At 44.4% G+C, this 14714-nt stretch overlaps 2 protein-coding genes and 1 pseudogene across 4 annotated transcripts; all 3 read left to right on the forward strand.

Annotated features, from left to right (window-relative positions):
• The first annotated feature begins 6 nt into the window (after window positions 1–6).
• On the forward strand, window positions 7–766 carry LOC118565379 (annotated as a pseudogene).
• Window positions 767–2278: 1512 nt separating this feature from the next.
• Window positions 2279–6891, forward strand: srsf10b (serine and arginine rich splicing factor 10b). 3 transcript variants are annotated; one of them, XM_036145740.1, is made up of 6 exons: window positions 2279–2474; window positions 3894–3998; window positions 4785–4888; window positions 5640–5811; window positions 5882–6010; window positions 6122–6891. In XM_036145740.1, exons 1-6 carry the CDS (start codon window positions 2422–2424, stop codon window positions 6324–6326), a joined length of 768 nt encoding a protein of 255 aa, XP_036001633.1. In that variant the 5' UTR covers window positions 2279–2421; the 3' UTR covers window positions 6327–6891. The 3 variants fall into 3 exon arrangements, with proteins under 3 accessions (XP_036001633.1, XP_036001635.1, XP_036001634.1); XM_036145742.1 differs by lacking the exon at window positions 3894–3998 and adding an exon at window positions 4113–4406 and having other exon boundaries at window positions 4782–4888; XM_036145741.1 differs by having other exon boundaries at window positions 2280–2474; window positions 5882–5935.
• Window positions 6892–8114: 1223 nt separating this feature from the next.
• On the forward strand, window positions 8115–14661 carry LOC105923624 (gap junction alpha-9 protein). Its single transcript, XM_021315039.2, has 2 exons — window positions 8115–8513; window positions 12926–14661. Exon 2 carries the CDS (start codon window positions 12945–12947, stop codon window positions 14451–14453), a length of 1509 nt encoding a protein of 502 aa, XP_021170714.1. The 5' UTR covers window positions 8115–8513; window positions 12926–12944; the 3' UTR covers window positions 14454–14661.
• The last annotated feature ends 53 nt before the right edge of the window (window positions 14662–14714 follow it).

Consider the following 14714-nt stretch of genomic DNA (forward strand, 5'->3'; position numbering starts at 1 on the left):
GCAGACATGGACTACAGCGGCCACCTGGCAGGTCTATTCTGAGGAGAACCTGGAGGAGTTCCTGAAAGTCATCGGTAAGCTGACCGTTCCGTCTAAAACTCACGTTCTGTTCCTGCGTGCAGACCTCAGCCCTTTCAACGCATCTTCCAGGGGCTCCTGAGATCGTCGTGAAGATGCGTAAGGACGTGAAACCGGTGATGGTGATCGAGCAGAACGGCCGGGACTTGACCTGCACCATGAAGACTCCGTTCTGCAGCAGGGTCAACGTCTTCACCATCGGCAAAGAGTCGGAAATCTGCTCTGTGGATGGCAGGAAGTTGAAGGTAACCCAGAACTCCTCCTGGAGCACAGCAGCCAAAGCAAACAGACATGCTGATGGAGAAACATCTGATAGAAATGTATGTGGAGCTGTACAGAAGGTTTTGGGTTCCTGGTATCCACACAGTATTCCTGTTCTGGAACAGTGCACCGTCAGGGAAGAGAAGGGCAAGCTGATCTGTGAGACCAACAAGTTCACGTCCGTCCGAGAGATCCAAGGCGACGAGATGATCGAGGTGAGCAGCCACCGTGAAAATGTGAAGTTTATCAGAGTTTTATTGCTCTTTATGACGTTCGGTTCAAACATTTTTTCCTTGTTTTTCTCTGTTTCTCCAGACGGCCACAGCTGGATCTGTAACTTTCATCAGCAGAAGCAAACGAGCCTGAGCCGCACACGGACGACCGGATTCATCTCTGGACTCTTCACGTTAAAGCCGTGCTCCTTAATTCTGTCGGACATGTTGTAAGAATAAATAAAGATGATAAATAATTATGCTGGGACAAAGAAATGTGTTTATATATGATGTATTCAAAGTTTTAGACACGGCTCCACAGATTTTTCTTTGATTATTTGTCCAACCATCCATTGTCTTCCACTCATCCATGCCGGGGGGACACCAGGCGTTCCCAGGCCAGAATGGATCTGTGGTCCCTCCAGAGAGTTCTGGGTCTTCCCCCAGTGGGACGCGCCCAGAAAAGATGCCCAAACCAGCTCATCTGACCCGTTTCTCTGTGAATCCAGACCAGGAAATGTTACGCTAAGTTTTAAATGAGACGCTCCGCTCAATCTACACAGGTTTGATTTGAGTCGGGAACTGAGAAATGTAACGCTGCAACCATTAGACGCCTTAATTAAGCCGACTTGTTTGGGAGCCATGTCAGGAAAAAGACTTTTCTGTCCTAAATTTACTAAACTGGCACTTTTAACTGGAGCTGAGAGATTTGCTCAGATTAGAATAAGGTTGATTTTTTACTCTATGTTTAGAACTGCACCTCACACCCACTGTTATGTATGGAGGAGAATCTGTGATGCTGTTTCTCTTCCAAACAGCTTTGCAAACTTGGTTAGAGTGCATGGTTCCATAAACTCTTTAAAATACCAGGAATATAGGAATAAAGATCTGGTGGCTGCCACCAGAAAACTGAAAATTAATCATCGCTGAGTCTGGTTGTAGGATCATGATCAGAAATGTGGTCAAATGAAATCTGTTCATTTATATGACGTCAATTCACAACACATGTCATCACAAAGCTTTTTAGAAAGTCAAATTATATCAAATTATCAGACAGGTTGGTGAGAAAGTTTCCTCTCTAAGGAAGCCCAGCAGGTTGCATCAAGTCTTTGATAAGCAGCAAAGAGGAATAATCAAAGATCGCTCAACATGTGAAATGGTTTAGAAGACGAAGGCCTGTTTGACAAAAAGGTGGTGGGGTGGGGGGGTTGTATAAAACAAAATAAAAGGTTCCTTAGACCAAGGGAGGAACCGATGTCTGAAACATTGACTGCAAAATGGAGTTTGAGTTCGAAGCTTCTGTTGGTTTTGTTATTTAGTTTGATTAAATTATTCAGTGGAGGAAAATATAATCCATCCAAAACCATATTCAGTGTAAATTTAATTTTGAATCCAGTCTTTCCAGAGTGAAAATACTGGTTGTAGTTCATATTCAGCAATGATAGAATTTATTTATTTTTATTTATCTTCTGAGCTTAGTATTGTCATGTTAAGTTGATCATATCCATCCATCCATCCAATTTCTAACACGCTTATACCTTTTGGAGATAGATAGATAGATAGATAGATAGATAGATAGATAGATAGATAGATAGATAGATACCTAAAATTCAAATTTAATTGCATGTACAATATAAATCTTTCACATGAGCTATAAAAGTATTGCTTTTGTAGGGGGTTATACCATCAAACGCCTTTGGGGGCGCTGTGGAGCTGAAGGGTTCTAGTCGCACGAAGAAGAACCAAAAGGCGCCCTTTAACTGCGCAGTCTCCGCTTTTAGCTGTTCCGTGCTGTAGGTTTCGGTTCGGAGCAGATCAAGTTATTTCTCTGTTTTTCCCACTGAGCGTGTTTCAGTGTTTTTGCGGATAAATGAGGCCTCCGAACACGTCTCTGTTTGTCCGGAACATCTCTGATGAGTCCCGGTGAGTTTTTTCTGCGCGGATTCCGCTCCGCGCTAACGGCAGTTAGCTGAATGTTAGCTTAGCAGCTAAAGCCAGCCGCGTGTTCTCCGTCTAAAAATAAAGCCGAGCGACTGTTTCCCACAACGCCGCTCGCTTTTTAGACTTTAAATGCTTTTAATCTGGGATGTAGTTTTTTTTAATTCACTCCTGGGTTTTCTCACAGGCTTTAGTTTGGAGAGGAGCTAACAAGCTAGCTGAAGCTGATGAACAATGGGTTGTGTGAATGTTTTCAAAATTCTGCTGGGACGTTACTTTAACGGCCCATTAACGGTAAATGTTGACAATGCTTTAATTAAGTTGTTAGTTACTTGTTAAAGCACATATATAAGCTGTTCTTGACTGTATATTGAGATTGTTTAGAGTCGGAGCCACTATAATATAAAGGGTCATGTTTGTGTGTTGTTGTTTTTACCTCAGTCACTTTCTATTTATTGAAGCTTAAAAATAACCAACGTATGTGTTTCTATTAAATGTTTGTTAGTGTAAAAGTTAACATTTGACATGTTTTTAGGAGCAATATTATGTTTTAGGGTAGTAGAATATAGGCTACATGTTGATTAGCAGTAGTTTCTTTTGCCTTGTTTAAAATGTAAAAAGGTTAATGTGCTATATTGCTCGTTTTGGCACAGAGGACTTATCTGCCTCAGCAGATTTGATGTAATTTGGCCCCTGTGCACAGAAAGGGGGTTTTAACAGAGACCAGGGGCCCAAACGGCATCAGGATTGGATCCGATGTAATCTGGCAGTTACCGTATTGTCCAACAGTCCGGCGGTCATTTCACTGCTGATACCGCTGTGGTTTTTATTAAATAACAATCTGTCATTGCAACATCATTTCTTTAACAGTACTTAAATAAAATTCAGTGTTAGAGTCCAGAATGGGGTAGAATATTTCAGTTTAGCGTTAATCAGTACATATAGTTGGCTTTATTTTAACATAATTTAATTCTGAAGTGTTTCTAAAGCTTAAAGTTGCGTACATGTTTTTTCTTCCTGAACTAGAATAATAAAGGAGCTTTTTAATGTGGGTTAGAACAGTCCAGGCGGATTAAAATGTCCGTTCCAGACGCTCCAGCTAATTATTTACGTCCTCATCGCTGCTCTGCAGTTAAAACTCATCCGGGCCCGAATCTCAGTTTAAAACTGGGGCGTCTATTTCTGTTCATGCCGTCAGCGGCTTAATTTAAATGTTTAAACTTCACACGCTCTTCTAACAGTTAGTTTTTACTAGATTTAGGCTGTTTCTGTCCTTAGACAGGAAGTAGCTTCATTAGCCATGTTGTGCAGGTAAGGGTTGGGTTCAGCGGCTGCTCTGGTAGGTGGTGTGGGCAGAATAAGCCTGACGGTCAGCTGAGTCACACTTGTATTTGCGGTGTTCAGGCCTGAGGATTTGCGGCGTGAGTTTGGCCGCTATGGGCCGATAGTAGATGTCTACATCCCACTTGACTTCCATACACGACAGCCAAGAGGATTTGCATACATTCAATATCCTTTCCCATTGAGTTGTAACCAGTCATTTTCTCTCTGCTTTGTCTTTATTATTATTCTAAATCATTTGACTGAATGTCTAACATTGCTATTTTTCTGTTATTGCTTCAGAAAATGTAAAAGCGTCCCGTTGTGGAAGCGGCCACAGTCAGTTACAAAGACCCGTGTAGAGTAGCTGTAAAGACACAGAGCCCTGCAGGATCAGAGGGAGGGGAAAGGTTGAAAAGAGAAAGTAAAGCATGAAGAGGAGAAGGGAACCAAGACAAAGCTTGGAAATGGCGGCAAAGAATGAGGAAAAGAAAAGAGGTTTAAGAGGAAAGAGCGAGCAGGAAACCCAAGTCTCTCTGGGAGTCGGTTAAAGAGTGTAAAGATCAAGATGAAGTTCAAAGTCAAGCATGGCCAAAGGTAACAAGTCTGAATTATTTTGTATCCTCCCAAAACGAACCCGCTAATCTGACATGATACCAAAAATCAGCTTTCCCTGTGAGATTGATGGCATTTTAATTTTGGTCCCAACAGTCTGCTGACGTCTTAATGTTTGGTATATTTTTACTGTCCTGATCCTGAAACGCTTGCTTCATCTTTTATCTCTACCAAAACTCACCTGAGCGTCTGTGTTGTCACTCTGTGCTGCAGTAAGTCTGTGCCATGGTTTAAACTCGTGTTCTGTGCTGCCTTCGTATCCTGAAGCACGCTCGCTTCCCCAGGAACAGCAAAGGTTCTTTAGCCCCGAAACGTGATTTTTAAACCAAACGACAAACTCAAACCTTAACTGCTCAGCATATTTGAGGACGTGCGAGACGCAGAAGACGCCCTGCACAGCCTGGACAGGAAGTGGGTCTGTGGCCGCCAGATCGAGATCCAGTTCGCCCAGGGAGACCGGAAGAGTAAGTTTGACCTTTGACCCACGGCTCTGCAGTAGAGCTGAACGATTTTGGAAAATAATCTAATTGTTATTTGTTTTCTTAATATTGCGATTTTAAGCAAATTTTTTATTTATTTATTTTCCCAGTTTGATTTATCATGTCTTTTTGAACATATACAAACAACAAAACATTTTGTTTTCTTGCTGTGCAGATTAGTTGCTAAAAGACCCGCAGCATCTAAACTACAATATATTTCAACCAAAATTGCAATTTTGACTTTTCTCTGCATTAACCACAAGCAACAAAAATGGCGTCTAAATAAAGATGTTTGTAAACAAGGACTATTTAAAACAAGAACTTTTAATGTTTCTATTAATCAGAATATTGTTCAACAGAACAGCTTTTAATTGATTTGGTCATCAATCCTTGTTGAACATAAAGTCCAACCAATAAACAAGTCTATGTATTAAACTGATTGACCTGTACTTAATGCTATGTATGATTATATAAACTCTAGAACAAGTAATAAAATTAGATTATCTCACTGCTGCAACTGTCTTCCCTTCCATGTGGAGCAAACCCACTTTAAACATTTTACCAACACCTAATGGACGCGTCTAATTCCCTGATTGTTACATAGCCAAAAATTGCTGACTCTGCGATTTGGAAATTGCGTTTTTTAAATGGCGATTATATTGAAAATGCGATTAATTGTTCAGCCCTACTCTGCGGCCTCTTCCTCAGACTCTTCACGTCTGCTCTGCCTCAACAGCGCCCAACCAGATGAAGTCGAAGGAGCGACGGTCTCCGGGTCGGTCGTCTCGCTACGACGACTACGACCGTGACGGCTGGCGCCGCAGGTCTCGCAGCCGCAGCTACGAGCGGTACCGCTCACGCAGCCCGTCTCACGACCGCCGCCGCAGACGATCGGAGAGTCCTCGAGAGTGAGTTCAGTGGGTTAGGGGGGGGGGGGGGGGTCTGCAGACGGACGCTAACGCGGTCTCTGCTCCTCAGGTCTCGCGGGCGGGTCTACGGACGCGGACGAAGCCGGAGCCGTGAGGATGACAGGTGGGGTTCCCGCGCCAAAGGGACTTTTCCCAGCTCGGACTTGTCCCACATTCAGGTTTACAGCCACAAGCAAGAGTATGTGTGACACTTTCTGTTTCTAATGCTGTGGGATGACATGCTGAAACCTTCTGCCAGCGGCTGCACTTCCCCCGGCCGCTTCCTCATTCAGCTCCTGTCTGTCCTCAGGTACCGACAGAGGCCGCGCAGGGAGTCCAGGAGGAGGTCCAGGTCCCGCTCCCTGTCCCCCCGAGACAACATGAACCCCGCCGCCGCCTCCCACTACGCCGCCGAAGACCCGCGCCAGGCTCCGTCCCACTCAAAGTCCCGCTCCATGTCCCGGTCCCGTTCACGCTCCCGCTCCTGGGCCGGCCGCAAGTCCGGCGGACGCTAGCAGAACCCCCCCCCCCCCCCCCCCCCCAGTCTGACCCGCGCTGGTCTTTGTTTGATATGAATGTGACCCGCTGACCCGTTTGTAGGAAGCTCCGTGTTTTTCAGACCAGCGCCGCGGCTCGGCCCGCTTTTCTAAACATGTTTCTGTAATTTCTTCCAGTCAGAACCTAAACCTGCGGCGGCCGTGTCGGGCGGTACCGCCGCCGGTCCACCTTCTTTCCTCTCCAGTCACTGGTTGTTTTTTTAACGCGTCTGCAGCAGGTTTTCTTTACCTAACCAAAGCGTTCAGTATTTGCTGTTGGGCCGTCTGGGTCGGGCAGTACCGGTTAGAATCAGCTTCAGACGTAGTGGGCCGGGAAATGCTCAGAAAGTGTTAAGCTGTCAGAACCGTTTCTCTTCATGGTGTTTTTTATTTTTTTTGTTTGTTTGTTGCTCCAGACGTCGGTTCTGAAGAACCGCAGCCGGTCCTCGTTTACTCCAGTGTCCCTGCATGTTTTATTCTCTCTGTTTTCTGTCTTTATTAGCAGGAAACTTTTATTTTCAGTAATAAATCGTTCAGTATGACAGACCCGTGTGGCGTCAGTTTGTGAGCTCCTCCCTCAGTGACACCAGAACCGGTCCGGTGCCTGCGGACCGCGGCGGTTCTGCATGGAGACAGCGACATTGATTTGCTGTTAATGGAACCGCCGGCGGCAGGAAGCGCTGAAATTAAAACGCCAGCAGAGGAGAGGCCATGTGTGAAATGGGACGTGCCCCATTGATCCGCAGGCTGAAGAGAACCGAGCCGGTCAGAACCGCGCCGGCGCCGATCAGAGATGGAAGCTTCTTCCTGTCCCGCCTCCTTAAATCCTGGATGAAGCAGAATATATTTATATAATTTATCTTTTTTTTCACTTAAAAGATCTAAAAAATCCATAATTCATCAGAAACATTGATTTTATATGAAATTAGACAAAAGGGAATTTATTACAGACCAATTTAAACCCATTTTGATCTACCTAATGTACATGAATTTATTTCAGAAAGAAACTAATTTCACATTAATATTTCAAGATGTACTTCTTGAAAAAAAAAAAAAAACTTTTGGAGATTGAGTGAAAGGGAAAAAGTGATTTTAAAAAAAAAAAAAAAAAAAAAAAGTACATGTATGACCAGAGATTGTATGGGATATAAAACCTGTTCCATAGTCAGTTGTAGACCAGGGACCCCAAACCTTCCACCCTTTGGCCCCCAGTAACCAGCGGCCCCCTTTGGGTGTAAAATTAAGAGTTTTTATAACTAAAACAAGTAATGTGGTCCCTCTGAGGTAAAACAAGGAATTTTGTAAAATTCTATTTTGGTGTCGATTTAACAAATGGGAAAATACTAAATTGTCAGCATCAAATTATCTGAATTCAGAAGATTAATGATGTGACTTTATTCTAATGTTACTTATTTTTGCAGTTATTCATGCTTGTATACCTAATAATGGCTTTATTCTTATAATCTCCCCACAAATAAATCATAATAGGCCCGTCGTAGGGTACAGAAAATCAATTATTGTCCACATTTCCCTGAAAAACTTGGATTCTCTGATGTCAAAAAGTCATAATAGAAGGGGAAAATGCATAATTTCCTCTGATTAAAGGCAAATATTTGCTATATTAAAACTATATTGTCTAACAGAACTTGTATACTCGTTAATTTTGTACTAATTAGAGAGTTGGGGGAACAACCTGAAGGGAATTGTGAAAAATTCTGGGTCAACATTGACAGAAATATAAAATCAAAACAAAGTGAAACAGAACCAGAGACACTTTGGCTGCTCTCAACAGAACTATCGGGTTATGTTTTATTTCTGACTGGATCCAGATGTTCAGATGGGCTGAAAGATGAACGTACAGATGTTAACACGTCGTCATCCAGGCTGCAGGTCCTCTGAGGTCCTGGTTTTCCACCCATGAGGTTCTGACCCGTCTGAGGTGAGCCGGCCCAGCCGGGCCTCCGGGCTCAGCCAGCAGCTGGGAGCACGTTCACCTCTGATGACCGGCAGGCTGCTGGTCCATTCGCCATCGACCGCTCTGGTCCAGAACAGCCAGCGCTGGCAGGGATCAATCTGCTTCAGTTCTGACCCAGCAGACCGCCGGTGGACGATGAGCTCGTAGGACATCAGCAGCTCAGTTCTCACTTTTCTCATCGAGGATGACGGGTGAGTTGGTGTCTGGTGGCCTCAGTTTAGGAAAAATGTTCCTAGAGTTTAAATTTAACTGCATCTAAAATCTGCTGCTGAAGGAATTTATCAGAAAGTCGCTGCTGGTACCGACCGGATCCGTTAGAGATGCTGGGATCTGTTGCATGGTTTCAGTCAGAGGACCAATTACCTGATCCTGCTTTTTAATGTCCATCTTTTCTGTTAAATGGCTTCACCATCAACATTTTTATAAAGTATAGGTTTGCTGGCAGCTTTTTAACAGGTTTTACTTTTTTAATGACAGTTTTCATACTAAAGCTTTAAGTTTTTAATGACTTTTCTGCTCCAGGGTTTATCACCACATTAATAAAAGCAGAGCGGCGTCACATCATTGATCGTAACAGTTCAGAGTAACCACAGTCAATTTAAATGAGTCTTTTTCCTGAGCTCACCATCATTATAAAAAATATTAATATTATTATGAAACCAAACCTGTTATGAGGGTCTGACTGTAGGGTAACATATTCAAATGATGAGAGGTATTAATATTTCTATGAAATATTAATTTATTCAGCTGCTGCAAAGCCAGAGAACCCCAAACTAACTTTAAATCTCTGGTAAGAAGTGCTGGTACCCGGGACCGGAGCTGGTTCTGTGATCTGTGGGTCATTATTTAACCTTCTTTCAAATGTGAAGCTTGAAAACTTATTCCAACAGTTTTTATTCTGATTTATTTTCCACTGATTTAATCATGTAAAGCACTTTGCGTTGTCCTTGTAGTGAAATGTGCTGTAAAAAAATAAATGAGCCTTACCATGGAAGCTCCTGAGCCTGCAGCCCGGTTCTGAATGAACCTCATGAGAGCCCAGCTTAGTCCAGGTTGACGTCTGCGGGCGTTTTGGGTCATTTTGCCCGTTTTTCACTTTATTCAGACCTTTCTACAGCAGGTTACAGGCAGATTACCCAGCTGAAGCCCATCAGGATGCTCTCCGTGTGCCGGGGGGGCCGCAGCTTTAAAGTTTGGCCCCTCCACTGTGACCCTTAACGACATTGACCAAAGATTAAAAATAGAAATGAGCAAATAAAGCGACGGGATGAGTGGCGGCTCATTTAGGCAGCTCATCCAACAGATTATGTAGAATTTTATGGAATAAATTTAGCCATTTTTGCATCTTTTATTTTTTAAATGTCAACAGATTCAATGATGAAAAGGATACTGGGAAAAATGGCTGTTCTACAATCTATAAAAAAATTAAAAATAAGAAGCCCACTGAGAAATAAAGTCTACATCATAAAGACTATTTCTCAGTGGGCTTCTCGTTTTTCTTCAGTTTCTCTGATATATATTTAGCTTATTGAATAAACTTATTAATTGACACATTGACGTCTTTCTGTATGTTAATGTATGAAAGAGTTCTAGTCAAGGACTAATTTAGCTTATTGCTTTATTTTTCATCTCTGTAATGTTTTTCTGTTCACGTGCAGCACTTTGAATTGTCTTGTTACTGTAAAGTGCTTTATAAATAAATTTACATCAACATTGAAGCAACAAGTCAAGACTTCGTCCTGATGGACAGTAACTCTGATCAGGCCAGCAGATCAGCTACAGACGGGCTTCAGGTCAACACAGTCGATGTTTGGGAGCCTGGTCATGATTTTAAACTGCAGATCTTCCCCAGTGAGTCCTGTTTTTAGGATAATCTGTGATTGGGTTTAGGATGTAAAGAGTTCATTTCGTGTGACTCTTGGTGTTTTATTTAACTGCAGAAGTCTCAATGAAATCTGTGGACGCTGTTTGTGTCTGTGTTGGAAATCAGAAAACCAGAATTCCCTGTTTTAAAGCGGTAATGTCAGGCAGAGCGTTCCTGAGGAGTCAACATCTTACCTGCAAACAGGCTTAAATGAGTAAAGAAACATTTATAAAAACTGAGTGAAACTCTGTTTGCCTTCGATTTAAGCCTGTTTGCAGAAATCTATCTTGCACCTCCCAGTTACTGTATTTTTCAGTCAAAAATGCGCCATAAAGAGGGGGGAAAAAATATGTTGCACCAGACTATAAGTCACATTTCTTTAAAAATGTATTTCCCACACTCCAAGACTAAAAACTGACATTTAATCTGGTAAAGGCAATTTATTCAATCACACAGTTGTATTCACAATAGGCTGAATAACATGGAACATACCTGGGAGGATGAATGGAGTAAATTAGCATAAAAAGACACCAACACCAACCTGGAAAGTTCTATTCAGCATTTCTGTCTAATAATTATGCTGAAATCAGACCGTGAGCGCTGCGTGCTACACGGATGTTTTAGCGCGCTAGCTGCTATTAGCTTCACTGACAGCTCAGGGTTCTGTTGCGGTCTGGGCCCTTTGAGCTGCACCACGCTTCGCTGCGTGAATGCAGACTGACACAGTGAAACAACATACAAACATGTGTTCAGTCTTTGTTGTTTATAACTTAATGTTTTAAATAATTTTTAAGTGGTACAGGAGCAGGATAGTTTTTACAAGTGTAGAGCGCCCTCTTGCAGCTATAGATGCTAATGTTTACTCCCTGGTTCATCTTGGTCAGTTTGATTTACCATTTTAAATTGATATATAAGTCACACCTGACTATAAGTCGCAGGATTGGCCAAACTATGAAGAAAAGTGCGATTTTTAGTCCGAACAATACGGTAGTCGGAGTGAGTCCAACAGCAAAGTGGATTTCTGCCAATTTTCAAACGCAGTTTCATTTGGTTCTTTAAACTGGCATCACATTTGCATCAGCCGATTATTTATGCTGACGCCGGTTCATCAGATCGGCCGTTCCACATGAAGCACTGAGGGAGACTATAAAACCCTTCTGTCCAGGGACCAACTGGAGATTTCCCAGGATGGGCTGCTGAGAAGGAGATGACCTGCCTGTAACCTCATGAAAAGCTACATTTCTGGTGCTAAAGAGCTGGTCCACTTTTTATTTTATTTATTTATTTTTTTAAAGTGGTGTTCTGTGACGTTATGGGTCAAAGTTCCCTAACCTGGAATAAAAAGATATATTCAAACGACCTTGTTGAAACGGAGGTACTTTCTCCAATCCGTGGAAGCTAACAGCTAGCCAGACGTATGGCAGCAGTTAAGCTCGCTTTAGCAATGTAAAAGTTATTAAACATTCATATCTATAAGATGTAACGTCATATTAATGGATAATTACAGCCTACAGTTTCACCAAATGTTATGTTTGCTGCTGCGTCATCATCATCCAACCAGACGTCCATGTGCCTACGTTGGTTGACCATGTTGGCTACATCAGCTAGCCGAGCTATGCCTCCTGAAATGTTGGGTTTTGCTTCAGCTCTGCAGCGAATTGTGTGTTCCTGGGTTTCTGAGTCTCGTTGTTTGAAAATGAGCTCAACTGACTGATGATTGATTAGCTGTTGGAGTGGTTTACGCTTAGCTTTATAGCTTCATCCCCTCTGAGGATTTATTTACCTTCCAAAGAGCTCGCAGTGATTGGACATCTTCCTACGACAACCGGTGGTGATGATAACTTCACAGAATCTCACTACCTATAATCCGAGCTAACATGGATTGAGATGAAATGACAGATACTGACAGATGTAAAACCGTATGCTGTCAATCCTCCCTCGGACTTCCCGTCAACAGTCAGAAACCCAGAGGCGAGATGGACTAGGCCCTTGAAAAAGGATCTGAATGCAGTGATCCCTGACTTTTCACCAGGTTCACCTCACCCAGAGGAAATCCTCCTGTATGTTGGGCTCCGGCTCGAAGGACCAATTAAATGTCAGGTTCAAACACCTAAAACATTCATTAACAACACAAGAAGGAGAGACAGCAATGAGATTTGGTTTTCAAATAATCTTGCAAGGAGATCGAAAGGAGATGCTTAATACAGATGTCCAAATCCGTTTTGAAGCAAATCCGTCACCTCCTCTCTATTTATTAGGAAAAGGAATCCCTGGTTCCATTGTCAAGCTAAGGGGTAGGGATAAGCAAAATAACTGTGACCTTCGAGATAAAACCAAGCAGTTCACACAGTGCAGCACTCCAGATGGCTGAATAGAGTTCATAAAAACACTCATAGTCACAACATATTTCTCTGCTTTCTGCAGGCCTTCTGCCACTATAAGAGAGAGATCTAATACCTTAAAACTTCTTAGTAGTAAAGAGTAAATATATATGATAAATACAATGAAAATAGTAAATAACATAAAATATGTAGACATAGTAATAATAATTCTATCAGTGTCCCACTAACTGGACTCTGAACATCAGCGCAGACATGGTCAGACAGTGTTAAACTTGCGCTGATGAGTACCTGCTGTGAGGTCACAGTGTACCTCTCTGGCCTCCACCGTGTTATCATGAGCTTTGCGAGTCTCGTGCATTAAAAGTTCTGAATCTGTGTGTTTCTCCATTGATTCCAGCTCTACTAATGTAAAAAAAATGGGAGACTGGAATTTCCTCGGAGGCATCTTGGAGGAGGTGCACATCCACTCCACCATGGTCGGCAAGATCTGGCTGACCATCCTGTTCATCTTCCGGATGCTGGTGCTGGGCGTGGCCGCCGAGGACGTGTGGAACGACGAGCAGTCCGACTTCATCTGCAACACGGAGCAGCCCGGCTGCCGGAACGTCTGCTACGACCAGGCCTTCCCCATCTCCCTGATCCGGTACTGGGTGCTCCAGGTGATCTTCGTGTCCTCGCCCTCCCTGGTGTACATGGGTCACGCCATCTACCAGCTGCGTGCTCTGGAGAAGGAACGCCACTGCAAGAAGGTAGCCCTGCGCCGGGAGCTGGAGGCTGTGGATGCGGAGATGGTGGAGGTGAAGAGGAGGATCGAGAAGGAAATGAGGCAGCTGGAGCAGGGGAAGCTGAACAAAGCGCCGTTGAGGGGCTCGCTGCTGTGCACCTACGTGGCCCACATTGTTACTCGCTCCGTGGTGGAGGTGAGCTTCATGATGGGTCAGTACATCCTCTACGGACACCGCCTGAACACGCTGTACAAGTGTGAGAGGGAGCCGTGTCCCAACGTGGTGGACTGCTTTGTGTCCAGGCCCACGGAGAAAACCATCTTCATGATGTTCATGCAGTCCATCGCCTGCATCTCCCTCTTCCTCAGCCTGCTGGAGATCATGCATCTGGGCTTCAAGAAGATCAAGAAGAGCATCTTGAACTACTACCCGCACCTCAAGGACGACCTGGACGACTATTATCTCAACAAGTCCAAGAAGAATTCGGTTGTGCATCAGGTCTGCGTTGGGACGTCGGTGGGGCGTAAGAGTACGATTCCCACTGCTCCCAGTGGGTACACGTTACTGCTGGAGAAACAGGGCAATGGACCCAACTACCCGCTCCTCAGCGCCTCCTCTGCCTTCGTCCCAATACAAGGGGATCTCGGTGCAAAGCCGGACAGCCATAAGGACGCCAAGGAGGGAGTGCCGAGCCCCACGGAGCAGAACAGCAACTCCAACAACACCAGCAGTGAGACGCGCTCGCCTCCTGTGGACAAACAGGACGAGCCGGAGGAGCTTTGCATGACCCACCGTGACGACCTGGACTGCGGGAGCTCCGAGTACCCCACCCTGCCTGTGGCGGACGCCTCGTCCTCCACCACGCTGTCCGGCATAGCGAGAAAGACGCGGAGGCTCAGTCCGCCGTGGAACTGCTCCACGGTGGTGGAGGGCAACTGCTCGGACAGCGGAGACTCCTACCACGGAAACGCCAGCACCAAGATGCGCAGCAGCGGCGCCGGCCCCAGAGCCAGGGCCGTCTCCAAGTCGGACCCAAAGAGGCCGAGTCGGTCCCAGAGTCCGGACTCCGTGGGGGAGCTGAGCTCGGTGTCTCGACACAGCCGGGAGAGCAACAGTCCCGTCACTTCGTCTCCCAACCGGAGAGTGTCGGCGGCGAGCAGCGGGAGCAGCAGACGAGCCCCGACCGACTTACAGATTTAAAACGGACTCCGTACACAGACCCGCACAGACATCCTGATCCGGTCCTTTCTCTAGACGTTTCTGCCAAACAGCCACAAGTCCCTGAAATATCTGAAGTGCTCTTTTACAGTTGCTCTCCAGGGTTTTTGAAGGTCTCTCAAAGCCTGAGTTTAGACCTTGGCTGCTTCCACTCATCAACCGATAAACTATAAGTGTAGAAATGCTCCAGATTAAAAAAAAAAAAAAAAAACTTACAGAACTGGACGGACACTGAAAGAAAAA

This window comes from Fundulus heteroclitus, chromosome 13 (genome assembly GCF_011125445.2).
Source record: "Fundulus heteroclitus isolate FHET01 chromosome 13, MU-UCD_Fhet_4.1, whole genome shotgun sequence".
In the NCBI taxonomy this organism is placed as follows: Eukaryota; Metazoa; Chordata; class Actinopteri; order Cyprinodontiformes; family Fundulidae; genus Fundulus; species Fundulus heteroclitus.